General features: G+C 38.8%; 1 protein-coding gene across 1 annotated transcript; it reads left to right on the top strand.

The window, feature by feature from the left end:
- The first annotated feature begins 4439 nt into the window (after positions 1–4439).
- Positions 4440–5387, top strand: LOC129507016 (olfactory receptor 8S1-like). Its single transcript, XM_055321175.1, has one exon. It carries the CDS (start codon positions 4440–4442, stop codon positions 5385–5387), a length of 948 nt encoding a protein of 315 aa, XP_055177150.1.
- Positions 5388–13518: the final 8131 nt, after the last annotated feature.

Raw genomic sequence — 13518 nt, 5'->3', positions numbered from 1 at the left:
AATAAAAGTTGCTGTTTTTCCTAGAGTTACTTCATTGAAGCATTACTTCTTAAGACCTCAGATAAGGTCACGTAGGAAAACAGCTACAAAATGTCTTCTGCATCAGAAAATATAGGAGCATGGTAATATTTCCTATGATTTTTCTTAAAGTTTTTTCCAAATGTTTTCCAGTTGCTTTATAGTTTTATTAACATCTTTCACTGGACCTTCTCTCTCTGGATCTCTGAGACACTTCTTTTCACTTTCTCACCTCAACTTCCACACAACAGAGAGACCTTTGCCTCTCAGTGCTCCCTAAACTGTGTCTGTATTTCTCAGTTTATTCAGTTTTGTCCTCCAGCTCTCTTATTGGGTAATAAGGCGGTCAGTGAATAATGCTAATCATTAGGGAAGGGGATTCCTTGAATATGGGCAGAAAATATTGATGCCCTAAGGTACACTCTCCTTTATCAGGTCCTCAGACATATATGTGCAGAGAATTCATTTTTCTGCTATTATTACCCATTCCCACTCTGATCCCTGCTGAAGAATTAATGTAAAGAACAATGGGAGACTTATCTATAACAATTCATTCTGGTCACCAGGCCCCTTCTATAAGTACTGAAGTATTTTAGCTTTCTCTTCTCCTAACCTCACTTATCAATTATTTAATTAAGGACCTCAACATCCTCTGAGTTGAACTATACTAGGACAAGTATCAGACACTTATTGAAATAAGTCTCATATTTTGATTATTAGTCCTTAACTACTTGTCACCTTGGAAAACGCTGGTGGTCTCATTAGACCTAACGACTTGACGACTGTTTCAATGTGCAACCCTTACCAAAATTGTCTAATTTTACTTTAGACACAGACTTACTCTGGCATAAACAATCTCCAATGTTGAAATTTCAGTAGAAAGGAAGATGGTGATTATTTATGATGCTACTTAATTTCAACTTTATATTCTAAAGTTGTTAAGATGGTCTTTGAAAAAATGTGGAAAGCTGAGTTTGCTTTTGTTCTGTGTGCAATTCACGGAAAATTGGTAAACCATCTTGGGAGAATCCCTCAAGCTGCCCTTCCTGCCTCTACTTTCTCAGGAACTACTCCATGACTCCCTATATTCACACCATTTTTAAATCTGGAACCACTCAAACTTCAGCCTGAATTGAATTCACTGTGTTCCTTCTTGGAGGTAAGTGAGAAGATTTTGTATTAACATTTTATCATTTCCTAAATATTAAGATAAAGACATTGTCCTACTTTGAAAGAACGTATCATTTGTCAGAAGTTCTATGCTTTGAGCCTGGAGTGAGATGGAACATAACATCACATGATGTAGCTGTCTCCCTGATAGACTATGGTGCTTCCATTCCAGGATAAAAGTTTTCAGGCTTTGGATCCATGATAAGCAGCTTCTCTAATATCTTCTGAAGATGCTAGAGTATTTTCATGCTAATTAGTCCTTATAACCAGGTTAATAGAGAGTAAGCATAGAAGAACTGGACCGATTTCTCTCATTTGGATAAATTAAATGAGAAATTAATTAAATTCCAAATTCTTAAAAATGTTCATAGTCTTGACAAGAATGAATGTTGTTCACAGTATTATTTTGTTAGTATAAAATCCAAAGAAATTGGGGCACCAAGGTGGCTCAGTTGGTTAAGCATCTGCCTTCAGCTCAGATCATGATCTCAGGGTCCTGGGATCAAGCCCCACTCAGCAGAGAGCCTGCTTCTCCCTCTCCTTCTTGCTGCTACCCCTGCTTGTGCTCACTCTCATTCTCAAATAAATAAATAAAATCTTTTTTAAAAATCCAGAGAACTAGGGGTGGTGGAAGGGGAGGAGGGCGGGGGGTGGGGGTGAATGGGTGACGGGCACGGAGGGGGACACTTGACGGGATGAGCACTGGGTGTTATTCTGTATGTTGGTAAATTGAACACCAATAAAAATTAATTTATAAAAAAAAAAAAAAAAAAAAAAAACAATGACAAGAAAAAAATAAAATAAAATAAAAATCCAGAGAAGTTGTTTACTTTCAAAAGTATTTTATGGACTAGCTGAGGGATAATAAATATCAGCCTTCTATCCAATACATCCCCTAAAATGAGTAGGATAAGGCAGTTTAGAATGAGTACCTTGACACCTGATATGGCTGCATTCTGTACCTCAGTGAAGAAACAGAAAAATACTGACACACAGTAAGAGGACATCTCTGAGAAACTTTTGTGACAGTATATTAGTATGTGGTTGGTTTTTATTTATTTTTAAGCTAAACATTAAAACATATTACAGGTTAACAGCTCATACAACTCAGATTTAGTATTGTTCTTTGATTATCATAAAGCATATTATGTTCCTGGTTTTTAAAAGACTTAAACTACAATTTATAAAATTTATTGTCATTTTTGCTGAATAGGATTAACTTAGATAAGAGATTTTTTAAAAAGCAATGTATCAAAAATATTTTAAGAGTTTTATGCACTCAAAGATAAAACTGACTTTTGCAGGTAGTCCTTCTTCACTGCTGAGTCTTCATTAGTTTGAGCCAACCCACTGGACTACAGATTACACACTGGACAGAACTCATAGGTAATTCAGACACATATTCTAATAAAGGCTTAAAGTTTACCAGTATGTATTTGATAAGCTTAGTAGCAGGAGTAGAATAGGGTAGAGAGGAAGTTCAAGGACTGGGAAATTTACCTTCTGAGCAATATTATACCTTTTATTGCAAGTCCTATGAGAGACATCAAGATTACATTTGTGTGGTAGACACAAAAGGTAGAGATCCCAGGAAAGATTCAGAGTTCAAGGGGCAGATTAGAACACTCTGATAGATAGGAAAGCACTCATGAGGATCCCAGGAAAGGCTGAATCTGACTGTATAACCACAGGTTGCTTTTGATGAGGAGGAAACAGGTTAGGAGGAGTGGTCACACCTAGAAATGCTCAGGTAGGTGCATTCATGCAAGAGTCAACAAAAAAAAAAAAACAATAGAGAATTGTCTTCAACTGTGTGTACAACACACGTACCTTACCTTAGTGAACAGAGACTCAAAAATGTTTATTCAGTAACATTATGGATGGATGGATGGATGGATGGATGAGTGGGTGGATGGATGGATATTGAACACTTAAGCAAAGTGTGAAGTGATCCCTCTTAAGCAAAGATCTGTAGGTATTAGTGATTTCAGAAGGAATAAGCCCTCTACAGCAAAATGGAGGTATGTAGTCCACTTCTTCCCTTTCTCTTCTAATTCCCGGCCCCCTTAATGCTTTGCCCTTGACTACAACTTGAAGTTGACCTTCTAGACCTGGAGATAATCTCCAAGAGTTTTTACTACATGATCTGTTCAGTTTTCTTAATTTTTGTATTTACTTACTTAACAATGATTTATTTAAGATCCATTAAATATTGATGGGCGGTGTGAATAAGAAAATAATTCCTGCCCTCCATGAAACTGCACTGTCATTGTAGACACAAGAAGTGATACTCACACATATCGCTAGGTGATAAAGCAAACTAGTATACCAAAAATGGCAAAACTTACAGTGTGTTGATGAATTGTTACATGGAAAAGGGAAGGAGGCAAGGTTTTAGGATCTTAGATTAGAGACTAATTAGAATCTTGAATTAGATTACTTAGCTTTATTTTCATCATCTGAAAAAATGTGGTTCATGATGATTATCCCAGAAATTTATGTGAGGACAAAGAAGGGAGTGATCAAAGAACTCATAGAATAGGTGGTAAATAAGGTGGGAATTCCAAGGTTTATAAGATGTAGATCAATTAATAGGTACACAAAATATATCAGCCTGAATCAAATCAGAGAAAACAGGAGTGACGGAGAACAAACAAAGCAAAGCTATCTGGCCTCAGCAGTGGGACATCTAGAGAATCCTGGGTGATTAATGCTTTGAAATCCAAACTAGGGAGTTTGGCTTTTTCTCTAAGCAGGTCATATAGTAGACAAGCTCTTGTTCTACATCCAAATGCAACAGATTTATTTCCTTGCTCTTTAAAAAAAAACTGATCAGTGTAGGGATCTAGACAAGTTCTAGGATCACTGGGTTTAAATGTTCTCACCTGTAAAATGAGTTCAGTCTCTTATCTCACCATCCCCTGTACAAACACACACACACACACACACACAGTGGAAAACATGCGAGGAATTTATTTGTACAAGGCAAACTTCTCTATTAGCCCAATTCCCAGTAGAGCTGACCCAAAGCTCAGAGACAGCACAGCAGAGAGCCAGGGAGGAGAAGGGACTCCATGGAACCATTAAAGGGAGATGTAGGAGCTATGAAAATGGAGACCAGACCAGGCAGGAAGGAATATATAGGGAAAGACATAAGGAATAAATAGTAAAGAGTGATGCCTTCTGGAAACTATTATGGAAAGAAGAGATTTATATCTTCCTATTTTTTCTCTAAAGAACAGTGACCATAAATGGCCTCAGCGAATCACAGCAGCATCACGGAGTTCATCCTTCTTGGGCTGTCTGCTGACCCCTATGTCCAGGCCCTGCTCTTTGTTCTGTTCCTGATGATTTACCTTCTGACTCTACTGGGGAATCTGCTGATAATACTTGTGATCCATACAGATGCTAACCTCCACACGCCCATGTACTTCTTCCTGAGCCATCTCTCCTTCCAAGACCTCTTCTACTCCACAGTCACTGTGCCCAAGCTGCTGGAGAACCTCCTGTCTCAGAGGAAAACCATCTCAGTGGAGGGCTGCCTGGCTCAGGTGTTCTTTGTGTTTGCCACTACAGGGATTGAAGCCTGCCTGCTTTCGGTGATGGCCTATGACCGCTATGCTGCCATCTGCCATCCTCTGCTTTATGGCCAGGTGATGAGTAAACAGCTATGTGAGAGGTTGGTGTGGGGCTCTTGGGTCGTGGCCTTTCTGGATGCACTCATGAACATCCTCCTGGCTTTGAATATGGATTTCTGTGAGGCTCAAACCATCCACCACTACTCCTGTGAGCTGCCTTCCCTCTTCCCTCTCTCCTGCTCTGATGTCTCCACCAACTCTGCAATGCTACTCTGCTCTGCCCTCCTGCATGCCATTGGGACATGCCTCCTGATCTTCTTCTCTTATGTGCGCATTGTCTCTACCATCCTGAGCATCAGCTCCACCACAGGCAGAAGCAAGGCCTTCTCCACCTGCTCCTCCCACCTCACTGCAGTGATCCTATTCTATGGCTCAGCCATTCTTCGCTATCTCATGCCAACCTCAGGCTCACCTCTGGAGTTGATCCTCTCCATACAGTACAGTGTAATCACTCCTTTGGTGAATCCACTCATCTACAGCTGGAAGAACAAGGAGGTGAAAGCAGCTCTGAGAAGAATGATGATAAAATACTTACGATGTCTCAGCACAGAAGAGATATAACATGAAAGAAACAGAACTGCAGCAAGAAATCTCATGATTGACATTAAATTCCTGATTTCCTGTTTTGTCACATGTTGCAATGCACATTGCTGATGCTCCCTTTTTAAAAATTATCAAGGAAAGTGCTAGAAGCTATTTTTCTTGCATGGCTCAGAATCAATCCTATTCAGACATAGAGCACATAAGTCAGAAAACCTTCTCAGCTTCATAGATTTAGTTAATAACATGTCAATTCACAGTCCACATTTTTTAAAAGCATTCAAATTAGGGTGGGTCCTGAAATATTTAGTGTTCTGAATTTTAATTTGAATTACTGTGTCTGGGGAAAAATTTTATAGAAATAAAAGATCCTGGGTCTCTAAGAAATGGATAACAAAGACTTGGGCTTCATAGGGTGAAGGAAAGGGTCGTGGGTAGTGGTAAGATCTCTGGAAATAGGCAGAAATAGAAAATTTCTATTTTCTATGTGGCCAACAGAGGGAAGTCACAATTTACCAGGCATACTAGTTCTCTGTTGCTTTCCATTATTGTCATAATCAGTTATCAAAAGTTCAACAAATTAAAATAACATCTAGTTATTACCTTACAGGTCTTTAGGTCAGAAATTTGAGCAGACTCCCTGGGTTCTCTGTTTAGGGTCTCACAACACTGAAATCAAGGTGCTGGCTGGGTTGGGCCTTCTCCACAGGCTCTAGAGATTCAGATTATTGGCAGAATTCGGTCTCTTGAAACTGTAGGTCTGAGACCCCCATTTCCTTGCTGGCTGTCAACTGAGGACCATTCTCTCCTTATTAGGGCCCCTTCACTTCTCACCTGGCCCTCTCCATTTTCAAAACAGTGTATCACCTACTTCTCACATTCCAAATCCCTCTCATGTCCCCTTCAGCTAACATCTGGAGAAAACTCTCTGCTCCTAAAGGGGTGTGATTAGATTAGGCCCACCAGCATAATCTCATATTTTAAAGCCAATTGATTTGGGACTGTAATTATATCTACAAAATCCCTTCATAGCAGTCTCTAGATTCATGTTTGAAGAACCGTGGATCAGAAATCTCGAAAGGCCATCTTTAGAATTCTGCCTTTCAACCAAGTAAACATATAACACTCCTCCTACAGGAACAGAGTACAGCGGGCAGTAAAGCTAGAATGAGGAGGAGAGGAGGAGCGGTGTGGAAAGGGAGAGGACTCGGTACCAGCAAATAGTGATACAGGGAGATGGGGAAGAAATAAGTCTGGAGAGGAAGATCACTGAGAAGCTGTCAAATACAGAACATCTGTTTGTCCCAGAATATGGATGGATGCAGGGAATTCGCTGCATCCATCCCTGGGATTGATAATGAAGAAAGACTTTTGCCCTGGATTCAAATGAAACCAAAATACACAAATATGTTCCTACACAAGGCCCATGATGACCTCCTTCCACTTTGGGGGACTGTAAGCCCTGTGGTCCTTCTTCTCTGTCTGTATGCCTCCCTCTTCTTTATGTCCCTGTGTTCACCTGGTGCCCTCAAATGCCCCTCTGCAGAACTCCACTGATTTTCCACTTAAAGGACATTTGTCTAAGCCATTTTTTGCCAGTTATCAATTCTTCCTACAAAACATTCTCTTTGGATCTATAATTATCAAATGTTAGGTTTTCATACAAGGTGAATATGTTTCAGCCCATTTAAATATTCTGTTTCATTTTAGACCTATTTTCCTGTTTAGCTTCTTGCTTGAGTATTAGAAATAGTCAGTCTTGACCGCGCTATTATCCAAAATAGCAATATTTTATAACAACCTCAGCAGAGGTAACATAGAACTAAGAAACTTTAGGTGTTCGTGACTATCTCTTGTCTTGCAGTTCACAAAAGCACAGCAAGAGTTAATATGTTAAAATTTTGAAGAGTACACACTTGCATGAAATACCTCATTAAAATGTACAGCTAGTGATTTAACCAATTTATAAGTTTCTCTTTGTTATCATTGATAGGGAGGAAGCATCTTGGACATGAGATTGTTAAGCTGTCTCTGAGAAATGTCAGAACTTACTAGGTTGGCAGCAGAGGGGCAGAAGGAAGTATAGAGGGAGAGTTGTATGTGGATGTTTTCATACTTACATTTTAATAACTGTTAATGTATATTAATCTCTTTGTGCTTTAGGAATACATTAAGTGATTCAACGGAAACATACCTCCTTGCTAATTGAATATTATAGATTGGATGATGAGTTCTTTTAGAAGCATTATATGTTGTGTACTCTGTTACTTTATGTCTCAGTTTTAATTGAACATTAAGGTAACGCAGTATTTTAATTGTAACTCTGCCAATATCTTTATCTAGAGGCCTGTTGCCATTTTTGTCTTTTATATTTTTGTCGCCAAAAAGGCAGAATTACATTTTTTTTCAGATGGAGTTGGTGTAGTGTATTCTTGGTTATCAAAATACTCATAGTTTGAGGACTTTGACATGATAAATATTCATGGTGTGTAAAAGCATGATACACAACTGTACGATCTTACATTAAAATGCTTCCTTGTGTAGATAGACCCACACACAGGACCTAGAAGTCAAACTGTAAACTGCTTGTGATTATGGATGATTTTGTTCTTTGCTTCTTGTGTTTTTCAGTTTCCTTTTATGCACATATTAACTTTTTAAAGAATAATTTTTTTAAAAACCTAAAAAAAAAAAGAAATACCTCATGCATACAATGTAAAGAAAGTGTTTTATTACCTCTTTCTAATCAGCATACTCAAAAGCATTTTCTCTAACCTACCATGCCACACTCCTCCAGGATACCAGATTTGTTTTTATTCAATAACTTTAATGTGCTTTGGTATGTATATGTATAATGTATGCTTGATATCTGTGTAATATATATACATGTATTTTTTTGTTTTCTCCTTTTTTATGTATTTTTTATTGGAGTTCTATTTGCCAACATATACCATAACACCCAGTGCTCATCCCATCAACTATCACCTGCAGTGCCCATCACCCAGTCACCCATTTCCCCGCACACCTCGCCTTCCACTACTCCTTATTCATTTCCCAGAGTTAGGAGTCTCTCATGTTTTGTTACCCTCACTGATATTTTCACTCATTTTCTCTCCTTTCCCCTATAATCCCTTTCACTATTTTTTATATTCCCCGTATGAGTGAAACCATATAATAATTGTCCTTCTCTGATTGACTTACTTCACTCAGCATAATACCCTCCAGTACCATCCACGTTGAAGCAAATGGTGGGCATTCCTCATTTCTAATAGCTAAGTAATATTCCATTGTATATAAATGCCACATCTTCTTTATCCATTCATCTTTCGATGGACACTGAGGCTCCTTCCACAGTTTGGCTATTGTGGACATTGCTGCTATAAACATCGGGGTGCAGGGGTGCCGGCATTACACTACATCAGTATCTTTGGGATAAATCCCCAGCACTGCAATTGCTGAGTCATAGGGCAGATCTATTTTTAACTCTTTGAGGAACCTCCACACAGTTTTCCAGAGTGGCTGCACCAGTTCACATTCCAACAGTGCAAGAGGGTTCCCCTTCTCCACATCCTCTCCAACATTTGTGGTTTCCTATCTTGTTAATTTTAGCCATTCTGACTGGTGTGAGGTGGTATTTCATTGTGGTTTTGATTTGTATTTCCCTGATGGCCAGTGATGCGGAGCATTTTCTCATGTGCTTGTTGGCCATGTCTATGCCTTCCTCTGTGAAATTTCTGTTCATGTCCTTTGTCCATTTCATGATTGGATTTTTTCTTTGCTGTTGAGTTTAATAAGTTTTTTCTAGATCTTGGATACTAGCCCTTTCTCTGATATGTCATTGGCAAATATCTTCTCCCATTCTGTAGGTAGTCTTTTAGTTTTGTTGACTGTTTCTTGGACTGTGCAGAAGCTTTTTATCTTGATGAAGTCCCAATAATTCATTTTTGCTCTTGTTTCCCTTGCCTTCTTAGATGCATCTTGCAAGAAGTTGCTGTGGCCAAATTCAAAAAGGGTGTTCCCAAAATCCTCTAGGATTTTGAGGTATTCTTCTCTTACATGTAAATCTTGCATCCATTTTGAGTTTATCTTTGTGTATGGTGTAAGAGAATGGTCTAGTTTCATTCTTCTGCATGTGGATGTCCAATTTTCCCAGCACCATTTATTGAAGAGACTGTCTTTTTTCCAGTGGATCGTCTTTCCTGCTTTGTCGAATATTAGTTCACCATAAAGTTGGGGGTCCACTTCTGGATTCTCTATTCTGTTCCATTGATCTATGTGTCTGCTTTTGTGCCAGTACCACACTGTCTTGATGATCACAGCTTTGTAGTACAACCTGAAATCTGGCATTGTGATGCCCCCAGATATGGTTTTCTTTTATAATATTCCCCTGGCTATTTGGGGTCTTTTCTGATTCCACACAAATCTTAAGATGATTTGTTCCAACTCTCTGAAGAAAGTCCATGGTATTTTGATAGGGATTGCATTAAATGTGTAAATTGCCCTGGATAACATTGACATTTTCACAATATTAATTCTGCCAATCCATGAGCATGGAATATTTTTCCATCTCTTTGTGTCTTCCTCAATTTCTTTCAGAAGTGTTCTGTAGTTTTTAGGGTATAGATCCTTTACCTCTTTGGTTAGGTTTATTCCTAGGTATCTTATGCTTTTGGGTGCAATTGTAAATGGGATTGACTCCTTCATTTCTCTTTCTTCAGTCTCATTGTTAGTGTATAGGAATGCCACTGACTTCTGGGCATTGATTTTGTGTCCTGGCACCCTGCCGAATTGCTGTATGAGTTCTAGCAATCTTGGGGTGGAGTCTTTTGGGTTTTCTATGTACAGTATCAAGTCATCTGCGAAGAGGGAGAGTTTGACTTCTTCTTTGCCAATTTGAATGCCTTTTATTTCTTTTTATTGCCTGATTGCTGAGGCTCCGACTTCTAGTACTATGTTGAATAGCAAGCACTAGGTGTTATACTATATGTTGGCAAATCAAACTGCAATAAAAAGATATACAAAAAAAAAGAAAATGAAGGCCAGAAGAAACAGTTAAACTTGAATGGGATAGTTTCCCAGGTTTATTGAGATATAATTGACATACAACATTGTGTAAGTTTAAAGTGTATGCCATATTGATTTGATACACTTATGTACTGCAGTTTGTTTACCATCATAACTTAGCTGACACCTCATAATGAGAACATGTTGACCAAAGGGTACAAACCTAAGCATTTTTATGAAAAGACAGGAAAGTCATGGAAAGATGTAATAAAACAAAGGTGAGATACATATGGTAAATGGAAATGGGGAGATGGGGGCTGGTAATTAGCAAGGCCTATTCAGATTCCTCTCTGTGTCCCTTCATCTTTGGAAATAAGGTTGCCTCTTTCCTCCAGGTATAGGGAAGTCACCTCTCACATGAGGGTTTTATGATTTGCTTCAGAGGGAGGTCAGAAAGTGCTTCCCTACACCTGCCATTTCTCAAATTCCTTTAGCATGAAATATTCAATATTCCAAGGGGCTCTATTTTGGGAGAGTGACCTCATCCTAGGCTAAAACCTCAACACAGAAGTTCCATACGACCATACTGAACAGAATCATCAGAGGCCCTCACAAATTTCAACTTATCTAGTTAATGAGTCTCAAACTGGGCTTCAAGCTATGACTTCAGGGAATAAAGAACATTGGCTCCTTCATCTTCTAAGTTGCCACGTTCAGTCAGCCAATTACTGACTGCTTAATCTATATATACCCAGTTCTCAAGAGTTTTATGTAAGAATCACTCAATTCCCAGACTCTTTTATGACAGTGTTTAGAATCAGAGAGGAAATTAAATAAAGAGGTGCCTGTGTAGCTGGGCCTATGACCATTGGAGGGAAGTTTCTTACATGTAGTCTTACCATGTAATGAGTAGGAGAGAAAGGCAGGACCAAGCTAGAGCTCAGAAAATGCTTGTCTTGAAGCTTCTACCTTTAAGGGTATCTAGGTCTGGGGTAATCAGTTTTCTGTTGTCACTATGACTTCCAATTAGATAGATAGATAGATAGATAGATAGATAGATAGATAAATGGATTGATTGCTTTTCCTTTAACTAGGCTACAGAAGTATTGATTCCTATGGGCATAGAGACCATCCCAGTCCAGATGAGATCCCACCATGAAAAGACCAAAGCGACAGGAAATCTTCTGAATCAGAAAAAGCCTGGAACTCGGTAATGTCTGCTATGATTGCTCTGAAGTTCTTGTCTCTCTTTCCTGGCCCCTACCTCTCTCTTTCTCTCCTGATCCAACATTCTTTTCCTGTCTTCTCATTAACTTTCTGCCTGCTGGAGACTGAGGTCCCTGACCTAGGAATCATATTTTCCATAAAATGGGGCCATGGTCCTAAGAAGCTACATGGAAAGAATTCTCTATCCTCAATGAGTTATGCTGAGCTCTGGGATCTGGCATATCTTTCATCCTAGTCTCACATTCTGCCCTGGCTTACGTTATAGCCAGTGAAACCTGGGACCAGTAGGTGGAAGCATAAATGTCAAGGTGGAGGGGGATAGTGGATAGTACACTGGACTAGACAGCAGATAACGGCAATTCTGAGGAAACGCTCTTCTTCTAGAATGCCAAACCACATATACTATTAAAAAGTTCATTTTTCTGCATAACTAATTCCCCTTGGCCCCAGTAAATACTGATGAAGTGAAGCACACAGAAAGAGGGGCAGGATCTGAACAGGTCTGAGGAAAACTATCTGGATTCAAAAAGTTCTTTTCAGTTCTCTCCTATTTTCATCTGTCTTCCCCAGTCCAGGTGCCTGTCTAGATATCCAGGGTCTTTATACCACTTACCACTGAGTATCCAAATTCCTACCCTGCATTTGGTCATGCAGAACATCTCCATGTTCTGTCTATAGAGGAAAAACTGCACTTCTCTCTCGTCTTATTCTCAATAAGATTCATCAATCATATCATTTGTTCAATTAACAAACACTTACAAAATTAAATGTGAGTGAGGCTACCAAAACTTTAAGCACTTTGTATTGTAAGTTGTTTGGCCCTTTCTCCAAGGAATGACCTCAGATACCTGTTCCCTTGGACAGGATATGACAATGTCATATGCAAAGTTCCTGAGCCCAAATTTCGGCTAACTCATACTATCTCCATGATCCTGATAAATTTACCTAACTTTTCTGTGTCCTAGTTTCTCATATATAAAAAAGGTATGTGTCAGTAATGTTTTATTAACAAATAGAATCACAATAAACAGACTGCTGCCTATCCCACTGTGGAGTCACATGGGCCCTCATTCTAGGACCAAAGTTTTCAGATTTTGGATCCTTAAATGACACTTCCCAATATCCTCTGGAGATGCTGGTATGTTCTTAAGTGCATGGTCAGAAACACATAAAAACAAGGTGGTCAAGTATACTTTAAAAAATACATGTAGCGGTCATTAGAGCATGTAACTCTTACTCTCAGGGTTGTGAGTTCAAGTCCAACACTGGGCGTAAAGCCTACTTAAAAAAAAAAGTATGTGTAGAATAATTGAAGCAATTATCTGTCTAATTCATTCAGAAAATTCCAAATACTTGGAGAAATTTACAAATTCTAGAAAAGAATGATTGAAATTAATTATGATTGTTGTGATTGTTATTTTGCTATTGAAGATAAGCAGAGAAAATATTCATTTTGAAAGGACTTGACAAACTCAGAGATGAGACAGGCTCCCTAAAATAGACTTTTTTTCCTGCAAGTTTCTCTCATTGTTTACTGAATCAGAGTTAATTTGGGCCATCCTAAACTACAGATTCCCCTACAGGACAGACTGAGACATAATCTAGATCTAAGTTCTAAGTAAGATCTCTGTGAATAGTCTGGGGATCTCTGTGAATATTTAATATTAATAGTGGAGAAAAGACTTCTCTGCTTTTTTGTCCAAGTAAAGAAAATGACAAAGACTGGAAAGTTGGCTAGTTTTTCAGGAATTTAACTTTTTGTTGTGAGTCCTTTGGGCAATACGAACATCAGACTCTGGTGTCAGAACAAAGCTAAAGAATAAAAGGTAGGCTAAGAGTTCAAGAGACTGGTCAGAAGACTGTATGAAGTTACCAACCAAGGGGTGTTTCATAAGAAGCATGATTTGCATGTATAGTGCCA

Source organism: Nyctereutes procyonoides, unplaced genomic scaffold, assembly GCF_905146905.1.
Source record: "Nyctereutes procyonoides isolate TBG_1078 unplaced genomic scaffold, NYPRO_anot_genome, whole genome shotgun sequence".
NCBI lineage: Eukaryota > Metazoa > Chordata > Mammalia > Carnivora > Canidae > Nyctereutes > Nyctereutes procyonoides.
Note: the sequence above shows the minus strand (reverse complement) of the source record. Positions and strands in the feature narration are given on the sequence as shown.